The sequence below is a fragment of the Crotalus tigris genome, unplaced genomic scaffold (assembly GCF_016545835.1).
Source record: "Crotalus tigris isolate CLP2741 ecotype Arizona unplaced genomic scaffold, ASM1654583v1 scf7180000019328.220996217465:2438092, whole genome shotgun sequence".
Lineage (NCBI taxonomy): Eukaryota > Metazoa > Chordata > Lepidosauria > Squamata > Viperidae > Crotalus > Crotalus tigris.
Genome location: NW_024097488.1, coordinates 2,271,115 through 2,296,290, shown reverse-complemented (window position 1 = coordinate 2,296,290; position 25,176 = coordinate 2,271,115). Strand labels below are relative to the sequence as shown.

The following is a 25,176-nucleotide window of genomic DNA, read 5'->3' as shown; positions in this document are numbered from 1 at the left end:
TTTGAGTGGGTCTTATAAAGAGAATGAATGAGGATTGATTTGGGAAAAAAGAGTGAACAAGATGAGAGCAAGCAGAAAACTGAGAAAGTTTATAAGATCGTGAAGAAGAGAGTGTGAAAGTGTATATAAAATATAGTAAAAGTAAGGATAGTTTACTAGGAAAAAAAGTTATGAAAAAATTTGGTGTTGGTGCCAATTAGATTGCTCTTGTCAAATCGGTTGGAAGAAATAATATTGCCATTTGCTGATTAGTACAGAATCCTTTAAACTACACATCTCTCTGGCCTTGACAGCTCTCTCATAAGGAAACAAAGTCTGACTTGCGTAGTTCTTGTGCGAGAGACTAACAGGAAATCCCAGTTCAGAATATGAGGTTAAAAAAACATCCTGGAAGAAGACAATGACAAACTATTTCTGTATAGTGCAAAAAAAAAAAAAAAATTATGCAGGCTTGTTGGCGAAGTCATCAGTAGCCAAGTTTAATGTGCAGAATGCTTACTTTTAAGATTGGTGTAATTCTATCTTTGAGATGGATTTACAGAAGCTCAAACATACCACCACTTTCTAAATACTCACAGCACTCTTTGTTTTCCAGGCATCAGCATTTCAGGAGGGATAGAATCCAAATTGCAGCCAATGGTGAAGATTGAGAAGATATTTCCTGGGGGAGCAGCATCTCTGAGTGGAGAACTGGAGGTAGCTGAAGCAGTAGGGAAGGGAAAATGGGGATCTGTCACTTCTACTAGCTCAGTGTTTCTCAACCTTGACAATTTTAAGGCATGTGGACTTCAACTCCCAGAATTCCACAGCCAGCACTGCTGGCTGTGGAATTCTGGGAGTTGAAGTCCACATGCCTTAAAATTGTCAAGGTTGAGAAACACTGTACTAGCTGGCCAAATAGGAGGTCCAGATGCTCCTTGTTTCTTCCTTTAGCAGCTTAATGAAATGTTCTAACACCATGATCAACTTATTCCATTGCTACAGCCATCCATATTACATAATGAGCGAGCCATTACAGATTTCAGTAATTATATTTTTAATCACCTGCTTGCAAACTTGTAGTAACAGACTTTAGTTTCTCCAAGTGTTGCATAGATCATTTTCTTTCAAAAGAATTTTTTTATCAATTAAACTCCATAAATTAATTGCTTCAGAAACTCTATTGAAAACTACACTTCTTCACACATCCAGCAGGACAGCAGCAGTCCTACTCTTCTTGTCCCATTATAGCAATATTATAGATGTAACTGATGCAAAATCACTCAGGAAAATAAATATTGGAACAGGGAACATCACTTTGCTGTCTTGACTGGACTATATTCTTTGCCTCTCCTTCTCCTCTGGCACTATGCGTGCTCATCTCGCCCTATCCTACATATATTTATTCAAAAATAAGACCCACCATGTTCATGGGGGCTTCTTCACAACATCAACCCATGTATGAAATTATGAAATAATTAGTAGTTATGTTCTTACCATTGCACACTGTCCTTACTGTATTCCATTTCTGTAACTAAAATGGTGAGTAATCTATTGATGTGTTGATATACAACTTTAATGTAAAATGCACGTTGCATAAGTAGAATTGATTGATTTTTCTGGGAGAAGAAAAAATAGTTTTAGTTATACAATCAAGTTCTCAGTTAATCAAATTAATCTTGCAAATGTAGCAATTCTATCATTATACCAAGAGGGGACAATTTCATAACCATACCCTGAATCTACTTGTTTTTTTAAAAAAATCAGCCTACCTTTCTCTTGTAATATAAGGTACGTTTAAATGTAACCAAGCTAAAGAAATAAAATATAAAAGAAAGAGGTATCAACTTAGTAGACAGAGTTTAGAACGACTCTACAACTTGCCATTTTTATTTTGGATTATTCAGTCTGGTATGATTATTCCAGATTGTCCCAGACCTGCAGAATGAGGATAAAAATGAATTGATCACAATGTGAACAAAACTTTATGCAGAATCAGATTCAGATTTGAAGGACTAAAGAGGACAATTGATCATCTTCCCTCCTTCTTCTGACCGCATTGAAGACTTTGCTGTTTTTTCATACCGCAGCCTGGCCATTTTGTTCATTTAAGCTGATTCCTATCCTACACGAAACAAACTTCATTGTGCTTTGTAGCTAAGGCCTAGCAACATATACACCCATTGTGCCATTCAGGGTCCCTCATAGTTCAAGGCACTGTGCAACATTTCCCAAGGCCTCTTTAATGAAGCTGGGGGTTGACAAAGAACCATTGTGGACTTTGGCCAGCCTGCCCGCCCACCAGGCTGCTCTAATTAGATTTTCTTCTTTGGGGCCTCTTTCCTTTAGGGGTTATAGGTCTCGTTTATACTGATTTGGATTAAAGCCACAAATGGCTTTAGGATGCTAGGGCAAATGGGAATGGGAGTGACTGGTAAAAACACAGGTGAAACCCCTTTGCAGTTCTTAAACTTCACTAGAATCTAACCTATTAACTGGAACTGGCCAATACAGTCCTGTAATGCTAGTGTTTTAGTGGCTTTACAGGTATCCAGCCTATTCCTGAACCCAGTTTCAAGCCTTGGCACACTTTTTTCAAGCCTCTAGCATCTGCGAGCTGTTCTCAGGAGTACAGAAAGGGGTTGAAGGCACTTCTTGCAGTTTTCTTCTTGCTTTAGATTGTAAAGGCTGATCAGATTTGCCGCTGAATGGAAATATCAACGTTTGAGTTGGTGAAGGCCGATACCTAACAGGACTTTGCCAATTTCCAAGAATCCTTAATCCTGGTGTCTCTTCTGCTTGTTCTGGAAACAGTATAAGTATAAAGGAGCTTGTGGAAATTAGGACTAAGAAAACCTTTAATTTCCTACTTATTTACTCAGGGTTGAAGTGAAGGTATAGATTAGGAGTTGAGAACAGGTTAGAAGATCCAATTTGGGATCTTTTTTGGTGACCCGGAGATGCCAATTTATCTTGAACTAATTTAAGAGCCTGCTCAACCCATTGCTATACCATTTAAATGTTGGAAGGATTCAGATTAGGCTTCAGAAATACTATCAGTACTAATTGAACTATTCACTAATATTAGTGCTTCAAAATTCCCACGTCTAATATATACAGGTAGTTTTTGGCTTATGACAATCGAGTCCAAAATTGTGATTACTAAGCAAGGCAGGCGAGTGAATTTTTTTTGCCATTAATTGTTAAATGAATCACTGCAGTTGTTAAGTGAATCGTGTGGTCATTAAGTAAATCTGGCTTCTCCCATTGATTTTATCAGAAGTCAACTGGGAAGGTTACAAATGGCAATCACTTGACCCCAGGATAATGCAACTGTCATATATACATGTCAGCTGCCATGCGCCTAAATTTTGATCACATGACCATGGGAGTGCTATGATGTTCCCAAGTGTGAAAACTGGTCACAAGTCACTTTTGTCAGTGCTGCTGTAACTTCAAATAATCACTAAACAAATGGTTATATGTCGAGGACTATCTGTAACCAATGATGACACATCAAATCTGAAAAGGGTAGAATTGTAATTTGCTATGCTTTTGCTGTTTTTCATTTTTGTCCCATGCTTCTTTTGTTTTTGCTAGGCTGGCTATGAACTGGTTGCAGTAGAGGGAGAGAGTCTACAGAATGTAACACACCAGCGAGCTGTGGACATAATCCGCCAAGCCTACCGTAACAAAGCTAAGGAGCCCATGAAGATTGTGGTGAAGGTGCCGAAGAAAATCAAATAAATATTGCAAATCAAGCAGTTTACCCTGAAGAATGTGGTCAGTTCAGAAATCAGACAGTGCTGCAATGCTAGTGTTAATGAAGAATCTGTTTAACTATACCTGCTTATTGTTCAGAAAGATATGGCACTTGGGATACAAATTGGTAGCAGTTACTAAAATATCTGCCAATCAGTAAAGCTTTCAGGCTTAATGGAGCAAGTAATAGTTTCCCAGTTCTAGAGAGGCCTGGTTGGAACAGGAGCAGGCAAGAGATCACATTGCCCAATTCAAGCAACAAATATTGTTTCCAAAACTACAGTTAGCTGCAAGTGGACAGCTGTCATCAAGAGCAATTGTTTTGAAATGAGCTGGCATCTCTATGGAGGAAATATTGTTTTTGACATTCCGATCCACCCCAGTTGATACTTCTAGATGATAAGGCCATCTCCAGCTAACTGGAGCCAGAAGGAAAAGACTACAAAGAAAGGTCAATATTTGGTCAAAGGGATATTTGTTAACTCATGTTCAGTAATGCACCATAGCATTAAATTTAATAAATTTACCTAGACTCGTGCATATGTAAGTGAACCATAAAGTTTGAAAGACAATAATCCAGTATCTCAGTTTGTAAATTCAAGACTCTGGATATAATATTCTCACTTGAATCTCCTTAAATACATTCTTGAATGAATAGCAAACCTGCAGTGATCCCAAAAAGAACACGCAACAAAGAGATAGTCATTGTTTTATATCCGGCCTCAAAATTACTCTCAGTGATTAAAGTGGTGCAAGTCACCAAGGTACATAGACTGAAAAAGTCAAATTACTGCTTTTATGGTCTTCTCTAAAAGCCAGATCCAACAGTGTCTTCAAGATCACCTAATTAAGAAGATTAACTAAAGAATATTGCTATCATTATCTCACTCCTGAGCTAAAGTAACTATTGTGGATCAACACTGGCTGATTTCCAGATCAATATTTCTGATATGAAACAATTGTCAGCCGTTTACAAAGTGCCACCACCAGCCAGAGTGGAAGAAAAAATGCAATAGTGGTAGAAGTTCATTTAGACCCAGTTTTTGTTTTTAGACCCAGGAACAAGAGCAGGAATGAGAAATTACTAAGCGTACTCTGTGCTAGATATCAGATAAATTTTCATCTCTGCCTTTGTCCACCATTAGAATAATTCCACCCTCTGCTCATTCTTCCACATTTCATTGCCCCAGCCATCAAATTTACATGTGACTTTTCTCAAAAGAAAACAGACATTTTCTTAGTTTTTTTTTATTTCACACTTTTCTTTTGGTTTTTACAAGAAATTTACACCACCTGGAAAATATACAATTTCAGAAATAAAGTAAAAGAAAAATATACAGTGGTGCTTAAAGTGGGTTAAGCAAGAGGTATAGGTTGCTAATAATTACAGAAGTAACATGCACCAAGCTTTTCCTTTGGTCTAATGTTATTTGTCTCAACACACCCATTTTGCAAGCTCCTCTCATAACAATGAGCAAAAGGGAACACTGTCTAGAAGTGAACCGAGATTGCCTCTTCTCTTGGAATGCACAGAATTTCCAGAGTGTAGCTAAATGCCATCATCCTCTTGCAAATAGTCCCAAACTCTAGCTGGGCTACACCCTTCACAAATGTTTGTCTGTTCATTTTTTTGCGTGAAGAAGAACAAGAGGACTTGAAGCAAAAGTTACACTAAGGTAGCAGAAAGCAGCTGCTCTCTATTCTAGCAATATGGCAGTTCTTCCCAGATTGGCCTAAATAATCGGTATGCTGTACTTTGGCTGCTTCCAGCCAAAGCACCAATTCTGGGCAGTTGACTTTTTATAGCCAGAGGAAAAAGGCTAACAAAATCTAACCAGGCTGACATAGTGAGCATGCCTTGCACTATCTGGTTTGATTCCCATGGGTTGGAACCAAAATATAAAACCTGCTCTGAGGCTCCGTTATTCAACCCCACTGATCCAAATCTCTTCAGCTTCTTGTAACCTCAAGGAAGTTTGTTTACTTAGCCTGAAAAAAAGAACTCGCATCTCTCCAGCAAAGAGAGCACATCAGTTTGTAGTTAACTGGCTATTTTGTCAGCCAAGTTCCTTTGGGAATGGCTTTTCTGCAGTCCATAATTCTGACTTACCCTGTTTCACTGACCATTTTTCTCCTGAGCATACATTGGAAGACAAAGAGAGGAGGTCAGTTAACAATTTATAGCCCCCCCCCACATCTTTTTTTTAATAGAAATCCAGATGGGTCCACGTTACCCTCTGCAAACAGAACTTTTTTTCTTTGAAAGGAGCTCCTTGCAGTTGTCACTGGCCTGCGAGGGTAGGAAATCAGCAGTAGGTCTGGACTGAATACCTACTGAAGTTATTGTATCCAAATGCAATCAATAAACTTGGTTCAAGTATAGATGCATGGACAGCTTTAAAAGAGAGGAAGCTGCACAGACTAGGAACCATATTCTAGTATGCAATTAGTCTTGAGCATATTACAAAAGTAGACAAGTAATTATTGTACCTCAACAGGACAGACTGCCCTGCAAACATTTGTAGGACTTCACAACGATCATGGTTCAGACTAGACCAGATCTCGCAAAAATCATGGGAAGGGAATATGGATGCCTGGGAAACTGAGCATCTGGAACTATAGAGGATACTGTACAAGGCTATTATCAGGGAAATGCAGGAGATTTAAACTCAGCCATCTTTGACCCTGAAACGAACAGGACGTGGATGTTGTTGGATAAACAGGTAGAGGCTGGATGAAGGTGAGTGGTGTGAGAGACATACCCAGGCAAGCAAGATCATGATAAAGACACTCTGAGTGGCGTTCCAACAAAGACAGAAAGGTAAGTAAGAGAAAGTGGAAAGTCATCCAGATCCCATCATAGCAAATAGGTATGCTATGCTTAGACTTTTTTTTTTTTTTTAAACTCACCCTTCAAGAAGGGGAAGGAGGGTAGCAATGGCAATGGAGCCAACATATTTGGTATAGAGCTGGGATGAAGGGTTGAAAGAAACAGATATTCTGGATTTTTTTAAAAAAAACAAAGAAATTAAAATAAGTGCACAAAATCTAGTGCCTCTGAATTCCAACCTTTTATCTGCCAAATTTTGGTGCTGTAATCTAGAGATAGGCTCCTGGGATAACCAAATAGACCCTGAGTCTGTTTTAAGAATCTTTGGCTTTTATAATACACTCCTATATATGCCTACCGAGAAGCAAGTCCCACTGAGTTGAACAGCCTTACTCTCAGGTACGTCTATACTATGGATGCAGCAATATGTTTGGGGGGAGGGGGATTAGGTGAGAGAGAGAGACTAGGTCTGTTTCCACAGTACTGGAGTCAATATGCTTTCCCTTAAAAAACACTTGGCATAGGGTCTTCCTACAAAGCTTTAGGTGGGAGAAGCCAAAGGACTGCAAGTATTTTGTAATATATTTTTTTTTTTGGCTTTTAAAAATAACAGAATTTGGAATACTGAGAATCAGCTCTGAACCTAATATAATTTATTAATATTTTTGTCGTATAAAAAGAAATAAGCTTGGACTAATGCCCAGATCCCTAATTCTTTGGCCCACATCATCTATTGGCCAAAGAATTGCCTACAAAGGTCCTTGTCCTTCATAACTACAAGAAGCATGTGCAATAGAGGAAATAAATGCAAATGTATTTCATATGCATAGTAATAGGGTCCATAGTACAGGTTTCGTATGCATTTACGTGTTTGGATTTCAGAAAAGATACACTTCACATACAGCAGAGAAGTGGGCTAAAAATCCAAGAAAAGCCTTGTGTAGACAAAGCTTCCTCAGCCAGTCTAAAACCTGCATCTAACTGGATTAGCAGCTAATTAGCTGTTGAACAGCCAAATCTCCCAAAATTCAGCAAGTGATGACTGACAGTCCATTGGGTCATTACATAAAGGTAACAGAAGAGCAGAATAGAAGCAAAAGTGCTCTACACAATTCTGGCATTCCCATCCATGCTAGTCTCATCTCCAACTAACCCAAAGAGCAAGAGGCAAGTGGTGATTCCCAAGGTCTTATGGAAAGCTAATTAACATTGGGACTTGAAAGGCAGCACCACTTAACAGCCTCTTGCAAAAGCAAAGGCTATTCCTGCTTCATTTCCAGTGAAATGCTGGAACAGAGGCTGCTGCTGCTGCTGCTGCTGCTTTCAAAGGAAGGATTTGAACTTTCCTTCTCTTAGGTTGACCAGGAAATCTTTAACCAGGTCTTCCTATACCTCCTAGAGTTAAGGCCAGCTGCCTAGTTTCAGACACTATTCTACTTTTAATAGCCATTAAACTGTTGACCTACTGAGAGTTCATGACCAAGTTTAAGTGACAGAACAAGTTCTATCACTGGGATTTATGACTGGAAAGGCAGCTCTTTCCACTACTGAACTAAGGCTCACTGCATTCTCACTTGCTCAGTCAGACAAAATCCCAGGGAAAAATGCTCCAGCCTGACCAATATCCTTTTGTGGCAGTGTGACCCATTCAATACGGCTTCCACAGGCATGTTCAGATCTCAGTAGCTGCAATCTCCTCCAAGCAGATGCCTTCACTTCCATGCAGCTCATATTCATCCATGTCCCGCGCCTCGAGTTCAAGACTGAGATGGCGCAGTTGGCACTCTAAATCACGATTGTGCCGATACATCTGGATGTAATTATGCTGCAGTTGCTTCTGGTAGCGGATGACCCTGTCCTTCTCACTTTGCCAAGTGATACGCTCAGCCTGGAAAACCTCCCGTTGCTCCTCCCCACGGCGTCGCTCACACAATAGCTCTGTGCGTAGCCGTTCAGCTTGTGCACGCAAACCCTGCAGGGTATCCGCTGCTTGTCGCTGAGCTTTTACCTCATCGCATTCAGCCATCAGGGGACAGAGTTCTCCACTAGTGCTGCGCAAAGTATCTAATTCGCGCTCCAACCGCCCTACCTTCTCACGCAGCAGCTCTGCTTCACTCTTGCGCCTGGCCAACTCATTGGCACACACTTCTAATTCCATTGCCTTGGTACGGGCCATCTCCTGTAAACTCAAGGCCTGTTCTTCGCTTGTCTGCAGATCAGCCCGTGCTTCTCTCAGCTGGGCCCTTAGTAACACAAGCTCATTACCCCGCTGCACGACCTCTGCCTGAGACTCCTTCAGCTGTTGCTTCAGCAATGAGATCTCACCTGACTTCTGGCAAACCTGGTGGGAAGGAAAAGAGATATAAGATGACAGGGAACATGCCACAATGTTCCATTTCAAGTTCAGCCGAGCTAAGATCTGATTCTGTGATGTGAATGATGAGAGTACCTGTTTGTCTTTCAATTCAGGAACAAAAATGGACTCGGGCAGATCACAACTCAAAGTTGCCTTCAGGTCAGCAGAGAATGAGATTGAAAAGACTTCAAACAACCCAATAACATTCTCCTGTACTTCTCCGTAGATCAGCAAAACAGAAAGTATTTCAGGGTAACAGAAAATTTCTTCTCTCATTATTTCCCCTGTTCTGCTGTCCTTCCCCACATTATTTCTGTTGGAATATTCATGAACAGGAAGAGTCATGTGGTAACTCAGTCAGCCAATGGGAAGAAAGTGCTACTGAGTCTGTGCAAAAAGAGTATTGAGTTAGGAGCTGGATTTCCAGTCTCAAGGTTTTGTATCTGGTCTGTCTCTGTTAAGAACTCTTCAATTAAGCTATGTTGCTGTAAAGAAGAATGGTATTGTAAATATTTTATATAAATATAAAGTTATTTGAATCAGCTAAATGCAGTCAACTGTAAGAGCTTCTGATTTATTTTTCACCAATTAGAGAAATTAAAATTCTCTAACAATTTCCAATACCATTACCAGAATATTATTAAAAAGTGAGTGTTTGTTTATCTGGGATGATATTAACCCTTGCTTTATTTAATTTTTTTTTCTTTTTACAATTCTTTAGTCCCTTATTTCATGGTAGAGTCAGGATAGAGCTTGAGTGTTTACTGGCAGGATGCCCTTCCTGGCATCTACATGGAGCAGATATTTTTTGTCTTTGTGTTCTAGGAGAGAAACATCTGCCACTAGCTAGGACTGAACTCTCAACCTTCTGAGAGGGAGGTGCGCATCTTTACCATTAGGCCACAACACTGCTCATTTAATCACAATTAACTAAGTAAAATACAGTTGGTTGAGAGATAAAAATCTATACAAAATAGAATCATATTTTATGACTTAATATAATGTGTGTTAGAGAGTGAGAAAGTCGATGGGAGTGCTAGTGTGACCGATTTGGAAAAACATTTTAAAAGGTGGTGCAGTATAATTCTACGGTACAACCGGAAAAGTAAGCTTGATCTCTCCAAACTGTCCTTGTCTAGCTGGAGGGAGAATGAGAATCCCCATTCCTAATGCTGATGCCTCGTTCAGTTCCACGGCTTTCAAGAACTATGGAAGAGCATCCCTCCCACTTACCTCCCACTTGGTCTCTTCCAACCGGGGGCCCAGCTCGGTGTGTTCCCGCTCAAAGTTGGCACAGCGTTGCTCCAGCAGCTCACGCTCTGCCAGCAGCTGCACAAAATCCTCCTGGAGTTTCTTCTTCTCCTGCTGCAGCTGGTAAATCTGTAGTTGCAACACCTGCTGACTACGCTGAGCCTTTTGGGCTGATTGCTGCAGCTTAGCATTGAAGCCCTGCCGGAGCTCTTCCATCTCTTCTTCACAGCGTCTCTGTTTTTCCTCATATACCTGGAAGGAAGATGGGGAAAACCTATGTTAGAAACTAGCACTGACATATAACCAAGTCCTTGGATTCTTCAGTTCATCACAGAATAGTCCCTTTGTATCCTGGGCTTTCTGTAACTGTGGTCCTCCTTCCCAAAATTTACCTCAAACAAGGAGGTCAATGTTACTTCTTTGCAGAACTGTAGCTCTTTTAAGTTCTAAGAAAGACAGTAAGTTGTGGGCAGCCTGTTAAAGAAGACCCTGGACTATAAATATTAAAGGAGGACAGAATTATACATCTAAGAGTGCCACAGTTGTTGTTTCGAGACAGAAAGAGAACAAAGTTTCAGAAAGAGACCAAAACAGAGATGAAAATAGTGCAAAAACAAAAACAAACAAACCATGATCCAGAGGGTGAAGCAAATAACACTGAGATCTATCTGACCATTTTAAAAATAAAAGCAAGAAGAATAGAAATATATACAGTTCTGTATGGTGAAGAAATTGGAAAGGAAAAATGGTTTTACATCTTTTCTAACATTACTCTCTGAGATTAACCAGTGAAACTGAACAAGGGAAGATTCAGGAACCAATGTTTATTTTCATAGTACCTAGTTAAACTGAATTTTATTACAAAATGAAGTGATGAGAGCTACCAACTTAGATGGCTTTAAAAGGGAATTAGACAAATTCATGAAGCACTTCACTATTAGTCATGATGGCAATATGCCACTTCCAAGATCAGAAGCAGCATGTCTTTGCCTACTAAGATTTTCAGCACATAACAAAGCTATAAACACTGACATCTAGCTGACCACACTGAAATGCAAGATTTTAGACTAGATAACTTTTTAAATGCCCAATAACGGTCTTCTTAACAACAGGCTTATTGGCAAGAAGATTTTGGATGTAGGTACATGCAACCATTCTTAGGTCACATTAGATCTCAGCAGAAATACTCCAAAATTAACCACCCATATCATAAATGATAATAAAATTATAAGATAGATTCCAGGAATTACTTATATAAAGGAAAGATCAAAGGGATAAAAGTTGAAGCAGCTAATAATTTTCACAATGATGAAAATTAAATCATATTGCTAATTAATCCTTACAGAGGACAAATTGTTTTACAGCAGTATTCCACTCAGTGCTGTAAACATCCACCCTTTTTTTCCATTGAAGCTGCCAAAAATAAGGGAAAAACAAATCTGGCACTTGGCCTATCTGGCCCTCAAGGAAACTCAGATTTCCTGAAAGTTATTGAATATAATCCAACCAGTTCCAGCCCTATACCAGCTGCTACATGGAAGTTGCCTATCAGTCACTGATAAAGGCAGCTTTCCTGCAGAAACAGTCTTTAGAAAACAAACATTCCCTCCTGCCCCCGTATATTAGAAAGAGCAATAAGATACCCTCACTCCCACCTCCAGCTTACCTGGCAAATGGCCACCTCATTCTCATCCAGACTCTCTCTTAAATGCTGCAGCTCAGCTTCACGCTCCCTCAGCTTCTCTTCAAGTTCATGGACAAGAAGGGCTTCATCCGCGCCACTGTGCATAGGGGAACGCCCCCCACAGGAGCCGCTGTCAGAGGAAGGGTGCCCGCGGCCACTCAAGGAGCCTGTGCTCTTGCTTGAGGATGACCGCCCACTGTCTGAATTTGATGGGCCACTAAGACCGCGTGAACTGCCGCTGCCGTGGCTGTCAAGGTTATTATGGCCTATGGAGATATTGACTGGCTCTATTTGCTGGCTGCCCCCAGTGCTGTATGTGGGAAGGCTGGAGAGGGAATTACGCCCGGAGTCTGACATTGTCCCAGAGTGGGAGCTGGTATGGCAGCTCAAAGAACTGAGCTTCTCTGCAGTGCTTACAGCATTGGCACCAAAGAGCTGAGCTAGGCTAGATTGGCTCTCAGAGAGCACCGAAGTCCCAGGACGCAGAACCAAGTGGCTCTGCAGTGGCAGGTTGCGGTTCTTGGGCATAACTGGTTTGAAGGCTGTGGGGCGAATTAGCGTCTTCTCCATGTTCTGAGAAACAGCAGAAAGCAGAACTTAATGAAGGAAGGACATATTAACTAAAACCCTCTCCCATTAATATGCTTTCAGTAAGCCTCAAGCAGAAATATCACATTTCACAAAGAAAAAGATGGCTCCTCTTTATCCTCGTACAAGGTTAGCTGAGGTTCGTTTCAGATATTGTGTCGGTCTTCTTTATCCGACTAGGAACAGTTCCCAGCCTAGGAAGGCTATCACAATTGGCCACTTGCAGCCAACAGAGATAGAAACAATTCACAACATTACTTAATCAATGTAGACTGGATGGTGGATCTTCCTTACTCCTCTGTCCTAGGGAAGCCGGGGGGGGGGGGGGAAACCCTCATTGATACTTTATGTTTTCTCAAAAGATGAACCACTTGCTTTCACTACAAGATTAAAGTGTAGGGAAAGTTTGGCAGGTCCACTTTTTTTTTTTTTTGCAGTCCCCCAAAACATTCAGGAGTGTGCCAAAAATATTCTTAGCACACATATTGAATAAGAATGGCATAGTTTTCCTCCATTATTTTATAAAAGTCAAGTGAAATAAATGTCTCCCAAAAACTGAGCCTATCCATTTCATCTGTGTGGGAAGAACTAAACCTCAAAAATGATTAAAGGGCCCAAAATTCTAGGTCTAGCTCTAAGGTGAAATCATCTCCCTTGATGGCTACCAGGAAAAAAAAAATCAAATGAAGTATAGGTTCTCAGAGCCTAGTCACAAATAGATAGCCTATGTTTGCTCTAGTCCAGGGGTAGGCAACCTTGGCTCTTTTATGACTTGTGGACTTCAACTCCCAGAATTCCTGAGCCAGCATGGCTCAGCATGGAAACCTTTCCCTTTCCCCTCAGCATGGCTGCTCAGGAATTCTGGGAGTTGAAGTCCACTAGTCATAAAAGAGCCAAGGTTGCCTACCCCTGCTCTAGATGGAAAGATCTAATGGTCCTGCCAAAATATTGTCTCTTCTTACCTTCTCAAGTTTCCCTGAAACAGGAACCAACTTGGGAGGTGGTCCACGGACGATGCCACTCCGTGGCTTGTCATCCTGCAGATCTTCTGCATCACTACAAGGGCTGATGGGGGACACAGCTTCAGCCCAGTCTTCTTCATTGCCATAAGCATAGGTGCTCTTCTTCGTAGGAAGTCCATGACACAGAAGCTCTTGGGAGCCAGCATTTCCATGCAGGGGGAAAGCACCAAACTCAGAGGTGGCCTTATGGCAAGGCCGGCCTGAAATAAGGCTACTGACACTCCCCATGTCTGCAGGGGATGAGCTGGCACTAGCACGGAGTTGGGAAGCCCCTTCAGTGGCAGATTCAATGGAGACAGGCAAGGTCTGCACTATAGCCATGATGGTCACAGGAACGCCTTTGCAGGTAATCTTAAAGAAAGAAAAAATTATATAAACTGAGAACAGGCACTAAGGATGGTTAAGATTTGTGTTTTGGCTATTTTTATGAAATGCATAAAAATATGAATTTCTGCAAATCTGGGCTAAGTCTTATGTTCTGTGAGGCTGGGTTCACAGAACAAAAAACTATGCCTAAAAAAATAATGTATACTTTACCTTAATGTGGTGGCCTGGATCATATAACATATTAACAAATGACCCAACCCCATTTTTTTTTCTCAATCTAGTGTGCTGTCTGATTCCCAGTTACTTTTAAACTGTATCTAAGACAGTTGTTTGGAACTATGGTATTAATTTTGTTTATGACTTAGATGATTGGCAAAAATATTTATTTTGTGTTATCTAAGTAATTAAAAGTTTAAGGAGATATCAAATTGCAATGAAGCATAATATACTAACTGCAGCTGAAGTCAAGACCCTCACTCTTCTTGTCCCATTTCAATGTAATATATTATTGTCAGTCATATTTAGAGAATGATTTTTAATAACACTGGGAAAAAGAAATAGCAGTAGCTGAAGGATATATACAGGTTTATTGAAAAACTTTACTGCCAGTTTCATTAGAAACGGTTACTGCCTACTGTGCTAAATTAAATCAGTTGAATGGCATTTCTCAATATTATTACTGTAGTCTTAAGTCATAGAAATTTGGTTCTTTAAAAGTAAACGGAGGATAAGAGTTTTGAGAAAAACATTCTTTTACCAATTGCTGTTAGATAACAGAAAGTAATGCAACTTCTACCTTCCTCCCCCTTCATTCTCTCTCTCAGACAAAAACACACACACATACAAAGACACACACACAAACACACACACACACACACACACACACAGAGAGAGAGAGAGAGAGAGAGAGAGAGAGAGAGAGAGAGAGAGAGAGAGAGAGAGAGAGAGAAAGAGAGAGGGAGAGAGGACACAGCAGCCTGTCTAACCCTCCCAACATTAATTTAATTTCCTTTATATAAAACAGTGCATGTCCTCCCTCTGTCCCCTGCCATATAAGCTGGTGTTTTATGAAAATGAAATCAGAAGAGATAGTAAAGAGATTCACACTCTTGCTATGTCTAGAGAGAAAATGGGGGACAGGGCTCAATTTTCTGACTCAGGATCCAATTCCCAGACTTGGCCTCTATTAAGGCCAACACAAGCCAGGCCTGAGACACCATAAAGTTGTTTATTAGTTCCCAGCTCCACACTCTATCAGACTACGGGTCATTGGAAAGGTCTGTTTAAAAGGCTAAATGGAAGAAGATGGAAAAAAAAAAAACAGCTTTGGGGAGAATGGAAAACCTCAACAAGTAGAAGGTGAAGCAAAACAAAGAATAAGCTGAAGAGCAGAGACTTTGCATATTTCACATTTCATTCACACAGGAAACATTAGTGATCCATCTATTTCATTCAATTGTCATGCAGAGGCTGGTGTCAGTCACAGAAACATGCTGGAGACTTTTGGCCAGTCCAACTACTGCACAATGTTGTTCGGGAAGGGGAATTAGACAATATAGTATTAGGTATGGACTGCTCTGAGCTTCTGGAGACTAGATAAAAAAAAAAAACCTTTCTGAATTAGACTAAACTAAGCTTTATGATTTAGCATGTTACAGAAATCCAGCCTATATGTGCCTTTACTGGCATTTTGTGATCATAAAGTTATCTGCAACTCAGTTATAATAGTTATGGTAGCCCCAATTAACCCATAACATGGACTACTTATTTGGATGCACCATCTTAGCATACCATGCCAATGCAACAACTATACTTTGTAATATTAAGTTTAGCATGTTCCGTGAATCCAGCCAAAACACATCAAAGTGCAGATTAAGAGGGGCCAAGAAATGATATTTTAGTTTCTTGCAAACAGAAGGGAAATCTTCCTAGAATAAGATTAAAGCCTACTTTCTTTGGATAGTGATGGTAGAGTATGTTTTTTTTTTCTTCCCTTGATTCAGGCAGACTTGCTAAATAAAGGATCAGACCTTAAGAGATTATGGTGTTTGCAAATCTTCCCATACTTCTCATGCCCTGGAGCTCTTATGCAGATGCTATGTTTATATGAAAACCTAAATCAATTTTACTGGGATGAGGTGTTTGAGTGGGAAGGGTGTTTTTTTTTTTGTTTGCTGAAAATGCCTCAAGTCTAATTTTGTTTCTATTCAGTGTTCTTCTAAATAGATGCTATACATGAGTTTCTGTGAAAATATCTGTGTGTCTGTGTATGCACAATATCTAAATCAGAAAGATTCAGCATAATTAATTTAATGTTTCATTGCCGACCTCACAATTATTCAGCAGCAGTGGAGCTCCCATGCATGTGTCACAGCACATACATACATCTACACTCACAAATGTTCAGACACAGAGACCTATTGCACACATACCCAAGTGGCAGGAGTAGCATAAGATGCATTATCATTTACAGAGCATTTTAACCTTCTTTCTGGGCAACTTGAGAAGGGGTTTCCTCTCTCAGGCTTTTATTTCAAAGGAGCATAATGTCACCCACCAGGGGAAATAGCAATAGCCCAAAACAGGCTCATCTGGAAATAAGATCAGCCTCTCTTGGCCCTTCAAGCTCTGGGGATTAATGTGGACGACCTCTACCTACACCGTGATCATTCATTCCAGTTGCCTCTCCTAAGTATAAAGGGCTGGTATGGGTAATTTTTAATAAAAGATTTATATGCCTCCCAAAAAATCTGAGTATGTCTGTTATCTACTTGCTTTGGCACTGTGAACTGTTTACAAGCATTTTCCTTCTGCAGTTGTTCAAGTCTCACAGGGATCAGAAACATTTCTACTTAACAAAAAAAATAAAAAATCATGGACCAAAAATGTTACATAAAATATTTTCATAAATCCATCCCAGAATACCACTTGTGTTTTCTGCAAGAGCATTCTCGCGTTAATTAATGTGAAGTGTAGGAGGCACTTTATCCATTCAGGACCTGCAAAATACTTGTCTGGGGCAGTAAATGCAAGGATTCCAGGAAGGTTTCCCGTGCTTTGCCAGCAACAAAGGAGGGGGGGGGGAGTCCAAGTAGCAGCAACAGTAACAGCTGCCCTCCTCCACTTCTGCCAACTCGGCCTCCCCCTCCCTTTGCTGCTGCCTATAGTACAGATTTCCTTTTTATAGCCTGCCCTCTGTGGTGTGCTTTAAATAGAAAACGCCTGTATCTCCTGCTCCTGCTGGCAGTTCAGGATCATGAAGTGGAACTAACTCGCATTTATTTCAACCTTAGGCGCTAGACCAGCCCTTGCTCAGCTCCCATTTTGGGCAGAGCTGGATGTCACTAGTACTGCAAAAACAACAGATCTGCTGAGGAGATGAGAAAATCTGATTTAATATTTTGGCTACGCTTCTCTTTCTTTTTGCAAACATTTGCTTCTGTCCCATTGTCTGCTCTCTAACGAAAGACAGACTCCTCCTCCAATAATCCCCAGGGTAAAGGGGCTCAGAGTCTATTGCCCTTTTACTGGAATGAATGAAAATGAAAGACTGTTCTTTATTTTAAAACAAGGACAAGTCTCTGGATAAGGCCCCTCAAGTTACATCTATAAATGCAGATACGTAAATTAGAATTACCGGTAGTCCTTGACTTACAACCACTGTTTAATGCAGTGGTTCTCAACCTATGGGTCGGGACCCCATTTGGGGTCGAACGACCATTTCACGGGGGTCGCCAAACAACGCAGTCCACCATTTTTTCCCCTTTTCCTTAGTTGTGCTACTCCCTTTTATTCTATTGGCTTTTGAAAGCCAATAGAAGACCGGTTGGGGGTCGCGGCATTAAAAAGGTTGAGAACCACTGGTTTAATGACTATTTCATGATTTACGACCAGTTCTCACACTTGTGATGGTTCCATCATCCCCAAAGTCACATGACCAAACTTTGGGTGCTTGGCAAATGGCATGTATTTACAATGGTTTCAATAGTCATGAGGCCCTGAGATTGTCATTTGCAGTTTCCTAGGGCAAGGGTAGGCAACCTTGGCTCTTTTATGACTCGTGGACTTCAAATCCCAGAATTCCTGAGCCAGCATGGCTGACTCAGGAATTCTGGGAGCTGAAGTCCATGAGTCATAAAAAAGCCAAGGTTGCCTACCACTGTCCTAAGGAGTTTCTGATAAGCAAAGTTAATGGGGGAAAACAGATTCACTTAATGACCGCATGATTAACGACGACGTAGTAATTCTCTTAACCATGGCAAAAAGGTCATAAAATGAGGCATAACTCACTTGTAACAACTGCCTTGTTTAGCAAAGGGAATTTTGGGCTCAATTGTGCTCATAAGTCAAGGACTATCTGTACTTAAGACTGAGGCAATCATCAATTCTAGAGGGAACAAAAAGTGCAATTTGTATCTCCGATACAGTAACCCTTTTCCCCAAATATGGTCAGGAACTTTACAAGACATGAATACTGAACAAAAATTACTGAAGAGAAGGAATAATGACCTCACTGCTACAGATTGTCAAGCAAAACCTAATGGATAAATACAGAGTCATGTTACATAAGCTTTAATAAAACAAAGAAAATACAACGATAATACGTAAAATCAGATTAAATTGGGTCCTGAATGTGTCATGATTCATGATCTATAATTCCAATAGGGGCTCCCTCTGAATATTATGAATGTAGCTCCTATTATTTCTGACCATCCCCAGCCATGTTGACTGGTGCTGCCAGAGCTATAAAAAACAATCAAAAGATAATTCATTCAATTATTACTAATTTTCACAGATCAAACACTGATCAAGTTTTCTTCTTGTGTTACAATTATTCAGTTCATTAATCGAATAGGTTTGCATCATTAATGATTAATTCTATATTATTTCTCTTTTTTGTATCATCCTGTATCCTTTCATTATTCCTCTCTGCCCTCACCCTCACCTTAGCCACAGCTGTGAGTACATTTAACCTTCTGCTATTAACTATACTCCATGCATCAGATGAAGTGGACTGTGGTCCATCAAAAGCTTGTGCCATAACAAACTATTTTGTCCAGTACATCATATAAGATATTTTGTTATTTTTGCCCCCAAAAAACCCAAGCACAGCTCCTCCTTTAGAAACATTAGGAGGGAATCCTCCTGCACCATAATATGGTACTATCAGGATATTCTGGACTGTAGCTCACCATAATTCCTAGTTAGCATGATCACTTCTTCTTAGGCTAGAACTTCAAGTTGCCTGAGGTCAAACAATTCTGTTCAGTTCAGTATTCTTTTTATTCACTGGCAGCAACTCTGTGGTTTCCAATTCTAGTCGTAGTTGTACCTGATGATGCTAGTTAGTGGACCCAGAATCTTAACAGAATAACAAAATAATAGAGTTGGAAGGGACCTTGGGGATCTTCTATCCAACTCCCTGCTGAAGCAGAAACCCTATACCATGTCAGTGAAATGGTTGTCTCTTCTTAAAAACTTCCAGTGTTGGAGCATTCACAGCTTCTAGAGCAGTGGTTCTCAACCTGTGGGTCGGGACCCCATTTGGGGTCGAACGACCATTTCACGGGGGTCGCCAAACAACGCAGTCCACCATTTTTTCCCCTTTTCCTTAACTGTGCTACTCCCTTTTATTCTATTGGCTTTTGAAAGCCAATAGAATACTCTCTTGAATACAGTCTAATTCTATTGGCTTTCAAAAGCCAATAGGAATTGTCCAGGCTTTCTGTGCCCTGCTGAGCTCGCCAAAAGTCCCATTCTGCAAACGGTGCTGCACCAGTTGAGTAGTCCTCGACTTATGACCGGTTGGGGGGGGGGGGTGTCGCAGCATTAAAAAGGTTGAGAACCACTGTTCTAGAGGCAGGTTGTTCCACTGATTAATTATCCTGTTAGGAAATTTCTCCTTAGTTCTAGAATGCTTCTCACCTTGATTAGTTTCCAACCATTGCTTTTTGTGTTCAGGTGCTCTGGAGCAGGGGTCCCCAACTCCTGGTTGTGGCCCACTACCAGGCCATGGTTTGGAACTGGGCCATACGAGTGGCGGGCACTTATGCGCAGCTCCATTCATAAGAGCGGCGGACGCTTGTGAGTGGAGCTTCACAAGCACCCACCACTCGCACAAGTTTAGCTGCGTGCATGAGCGGCAGGTACTTACGCTCACACGTACACCTCCACTTGCACAAGCAACAGGAACTTGCGCTTGCACAAATGGAGCTATGTGTACACGCATGCCCATGCCTGCCACTCACACGGAACTATCCTCCCTTCCCCCTCTTGTGCTGGGCCGCCAAGCTGGAAAGATTTTGGACCACTGCTCTGGAGAATAGGAGAAATGACCCCCTCTTCTTTGTGGCAGCCCCTTAGATATTGGAACACTGTTTTCATTTCACACCTAGCCCTTCTTTTCATTAAACTAGCCATACCAAATTCCTGCAACTGTTCTTCAGATGTTTTATCCTTCAGTCCCCTAGCCATCTTTGTTGCTCTTCTCTTCACTCTTTCTAGAAATTCAACATCTTTTTTATATTGTGGCAACCAAATCTGGATGCAATATTCCAATGTGGTCTTATTGAGGCATTATAAGGTGGTATTAACACTTCACTTGAACACTTGACAAAATGACCATCAGTCAATTGCAAAAGGCAGTTCTACTTGGAACAGCTTACAACCCGCAAAAATATTTTAACACCATCAATAATATCTACCTATTCCAGGCCCTTAATGAGAACTAGATAGGTGGATAAAAATGCCAAATCCAATCTAAACATCAGGCTGACTGTGCAGTGAACCATATCAAAACTGAAACATTATAGGATAAACCAGCCACAGTGGCTCCAGTGGTTACCAGTACCTTGGAAACATACCAAAAAATATTGGGATAGCAATTACAAAATATGTGCATTGACAAAATTTCCAACTGTCAATTACAAAAGAACACATTTCTCAGATCCAGATATATTCTATATGATATCCTAGGTTCTTGGGAAGAACTTGATGTGTATGAAGGCCAAAGCTGTGTCAGGTATGGTTTCACATTTTTGTGTATATAGTAATAATTTAGAAATTTGCTTTGCAGAAAACAATCTTCTTTTTCAATTTATTTTTAATTGTTTAAAATATTAGCAAATACAGCAAGGCAAAGAGTGGTATTTGTAGGCATATTGGTACCCCAGGCACTATACCAGAGACTTCACAGTCAATTTTGACAAAGGGAGCACATGATTAGATCAAAGCTTTGAGCTGGTAGAAATAAAAGATCAAATACAATTTGCCCAGGTTCATGGATATCTGTAGGCAGAAATGATATCATGTGCATCGTGGTGTCATCATTCAAATGATATGAATTATGTAGTAGGCATCAATCGCATCCCAAAGTAATTAACGTCAAATAATCCATGTCATTTGCATAATAACATAATGTACATTATATCATTGTGGCTAATGGTCACTTTAAGTTTTAAATTAGAAATGTAAAATCTGGGAGGCACTTGAGAAGAAATTAAAACTGAAAGGTCAGAGGAAACAATAGAATGACCACAAGTAGGAGAAAAAAAGAGGGAAAAAGACAACTGCACTTAAATCACAGACTGCAAAAACTGAGCAGAAGAATAGCTTTTCTGCTCTGGATGTTCAAGGGCATTAGCGAACGATGTCAACAATAAACAATTGAATTTGGGGAGGTGTATATTTTTAGAGTAGCAATTTGAGTATTCAGAACAGACAAGGTTTTATCGGTGAGTCTTCAATCAAATGAAAGATTTCACTCCTACATATCCCAAAACAACCTGTGACTATTAAGTGGGCAGAACGTAAGATCTGAGCAATGAAATAGATACCTCCTGATGTGATCTGTTTTAGAGAGAACCTGCTTCTTTAAAGATATAATAGTGATAATAAGCAAGCATATGAGATTATCCAATTCTATTATTCAATTTACCAATTGACTTACCTTGTTTTAAGATAATTCTCTATGTCTATGTCTATCACAAATTCATTACTGTTCTAAGGGGAAAGGGGATCTGTAGCCGCTCTGTTAAGGATGCCACATCCAACTCCAAAGTCCAAGATGGCAGAAAGGGAAGTTGTTTTTATTTGTTACTGTTCAGTTATTGTCCAGATTTTTGAAGTCCAGAGACTTGCTACATTCCAAGCAATGGTGACAGAATATAACTGAGAAAGTAGGCCAATATACTCACCAATCAGGATTAAATAGTAATGAAAAAGTTGCAACTTTATACATTTAATGACCCTACAGTGGGGTTATCCACAGTTGGAATATAACTATTTGGAGATAATGCTAGGCTTGATTCTTCATCATTTGATGAATAGGAGGATACGCAACACAATAGAACTGAAGCGAATTATCTTAAAGTCTTCGTTTCAATGAAGAGAACAAAGTTGATAACTGATTATACTGAGGAATGACATTCTGAATTAATCAGGGACAAAATCACTCTCACAGTTAATGATTTAATTTTAAAATACAGGTAGTCCTCGACTTACAACAGTTCATTTCATGACCATTCAAAGTTACAATGGCACTGAAAAAAGTGACTTATGACCTTTTTCACTTATGACCGTTGCAACATTCCCCACGGTCACGTGATCAAAATTCAGATGCTTGACAATTGGTAGATATTTATGATGGCTGCAGTGTGATCACCTTTTACGACCCTCTGACATGCAAAGGCAATGTGAAGCCAGATTCACTTAACAATCATGTTGCTAACTTAACAACTGGAGTGATTCACTTAACAACTGTGGCAAGAAAGGTAGTAAAATGGGGCAAAGTTTACTTAACAAATGTCTCACCTAGCAACATAAATTTTGGGTTCAATTCTCATCTTAAGTTCAGGACTATCTGTACACTAGTTCTCCTGGTTACACCTATTAAACCTATTAAATCTTTAAAGCATAAAAGCAGCATGAAATATAAAACTCAGAAAGGTTTTCTTATGTTCAAATACCAAACTGTCTTATGTCCATGTGGCTGGATATATAGTTTTAGAGATTTGAGGTTCTTCATAGGGTCACTACCTAAGGGAGGGGTCCTACTTCCTTTTTTTTTTATTGAAAATTTTTAAAATTTTACAAAAAAAATTCCCTTCCCCCAAACTCTCCCAACCCCCCCAACCCCCCCCCCCAACCTTCCCAGAGCTGAATACAGGCTTAATTAAGATTTTTTTTAAAAAAAAATTTAAACACAAATAAACCATATACAAATTTGGTTACAATAATTAAACAAATCGTAAAATACTTTAACACCAATATTTAAAAAACAGAAAGAGAAAAAAAAAGAAACAAGAAGAAGAAGAGGAAAAAAAAAAGAAATTAGAAAGGAAAAAAAATATCTAAAAAATATCTTAAACTTTAAATATAAATTATTCAAAAGCTAAATAATATTTTTTATATCATACTTATATTGTATAAAATTTATCCATCTTTTCCATATCAAAAGGTACTTCTCTTGCAATTGATCTTTCAAGAAAGCCGAAATCTTCGCTAAATGCGAAACTTTAAGAAACCATTCTTGCAAAGTAGGCAAAGATTCCTTCTTCCAGCATTGCCCTACTAACAACCTAGCCGCTGTAATTAAATTTAACATTAATATAGTTTCTTTACTGTCACAATCGGAAACAATACCCAACAAAAACAATTGTGGAGTAAATTTTATCCTTCTTTTAAAAATTCTTTGAATATTCCACCATATCTTAATCCAAAAAGCTTTTATATTTTTGCATAACCACCAAATATGATAATAAGTAGCATCCAAGCAACCACATCTCCAACATTTAGGCTGCAAGTTTGAATACATACGAGACATTTTTTGTGGATCAAGGTGCCATCTGTAAAACATTTTATAAAAGTTTTCCCGTAAGTTTTAGGCGTGTGTAAATTTGACATTCCTCACCCAAATAATCTCCCAAGTATCTAATGGAACCGATTCATTAAAGTTTTGTGTCCATTTAACCATACAGTCTTTGACTAGTTCTGCTTCTGAATCCAGTTCCACTAACACCCCATAAATTCTTTTGATATGAGTTCGTCTTTGATCTTTTATTTGTTTTAACAAATTCTCATCCTCTCTGAGCAAACCCACCTTACAATCTATTTTCCACCTTTCCAATAATTGTCTATACTGAAACCATGAATAAATAATATTTTCTTGTGTTAAATCTTCCATAGATTTTAATTGCCAATTTTTACCATCCCATCTAAGTAATTGTGTATAAGAAATACTATCCATCTTAACTCCTTTCCTTATCCCTTCTATCGCATGCCATGGAATAGCCCATAATGGAATTCTTGAATCACTTCTATAATATTTCTTCCAAACCCGGGTCCTACTTCCTTATCAAAAGGATTATCTTGTAGTCAGATGGGCAGCCCAAAATAAATAAATAAATATGGCTTAAGAAAACTTACATTAAGCATGCCAAATAAGGATTAACCCAGAGATCCCCAACCTTTTGGGCACCAGTGACCGGTTCCGTGGAAAAAGATTTTTCCATGGACTGGAGGTGCATGGTTCTGTGCGCTGCCTGCATCCCATGGATGGGGCTTTGCTTGTTTGTGCGGCCCGGTTACTGGCATGCCGTAGCCCAGTACTGGTCCATGCCACGGGGTTGGGGACCCCTGGATTAAACCATTCAGTCTGGACAAATAGAGGGCTAAATTAAAATCAAACCAACCCCTTCCCCAAAAATTGAATGATAAAGCAGTTTTCTGGTGGGGGGGGGTGTCCCAAATTGTTCACTCACAGTGTGGAAATTAAGGAAAAACTTTTCAAGTGCTCATAACAAATGCTGAGAACTGTGGGGGAGTTTTGGGGGTGCTGAAACTCCCAAAAGTTTCAGAGAAACCAAAAATGTAACCACTATCTTATTTCATATGTTTTAATCTAAAGGTTGAGAATACAAACTCAGGTGTACCTAGTTCAAATTAGCTTCCCTGATTAAATTTGTCATATTTCCAAAAGTGCTAGAAGATGGCAATTGCATATAACGAACTGGAACAGTGAAATCTGCTGTCATCATTCAGGGCAGAGAGCTTGTCCATCTGGCCCAGCTTGGTCTACTCTGATCACCAGCAGCTCCCCAGGGTCTCAGACAGTGACCTTTCTCTCAACCGCTATTTCATCTTTTTAACAAGAAATGTCAGAGAATGAATGAACCTAAGACCTTTTGTGTGCAGTAGCCTATCAATGAGGGCAATCGTCTCACGCCTAACATGTACACCAATTCACATACAAGTATTCCACATTCCTTAACCTGGTGCAACCAACATTTTCTGTTCTCAGTCTGATGCAACATAACACATTTTTAGTTCCTATAAGCATGCTTTGAAAAGGACAGTGCTGCTGCCAACATTTTCTTTT

General features: G+C 39.8%; 2 protein-coding genes across 7 annotated transcripts in view; one reads left to right on the top strand and one right to left on the bottom strand.

Moving 5' to 3' along the window:
- PDZD7 (PDZ domain containing 7) overlaps positions 1-6,642 on the top strand; it is a 28,622-nt gene extending 21,980 nt beyond the window's left edge. For all 4 annotated transcript variants that reach the window (XM_039361632.1, XM_039361634.1, XM_039361633.1 and 1 more), the window contains 2 exons: positions 596-696; positions 3,580-6,642. In XM_039361632.1, coding sequence (XP_039217566.1) covers positions 596-696; positions 3,580-3,726 — 248 coding nt within the window. In that variant the 3' untranslated portion in view covers positions 3,727-6,642. The remainder of the gene's footprint in view (positions 1-595; positions 697-3,579) is intronic.
- The window catches only part of LZTS2 (leucine zipper tumor suppressor 2), a 47,369-nt gene continuing 27,166 nt past the window's right edge, over positions 4,974-25,176 (bottom strand). For all 3 annotated transcript variants that reach the window (XM_039361636.1, XM_039361635.1, XM_039361637.1), the window contains 4 exons: positions 13,413-13,823; positions 11,845-12,435; positions 10,161-10,430; positions 4,974-8,912 (listed from right to left, as the gene is read on the bottom strand). In XM_039361636.1, coding sequence (XP_039217570.1) covers positions 8,244-8,912; positions 10,161-10,430; positions 11,845-12,435; positions 13,413-13,793 — 1,911 coding nt within the window. In that variant the 5' untranslated portion in view covers positions 13,794-13,823 and the 3' untranslated portion in view covers positions 4,974-8,243. The remainder of the gene's footprint in view (positions 8,913-10,160; positions 10,431-11,844; positions 12,436-13,412; positions 13,824-25,176) is intronic.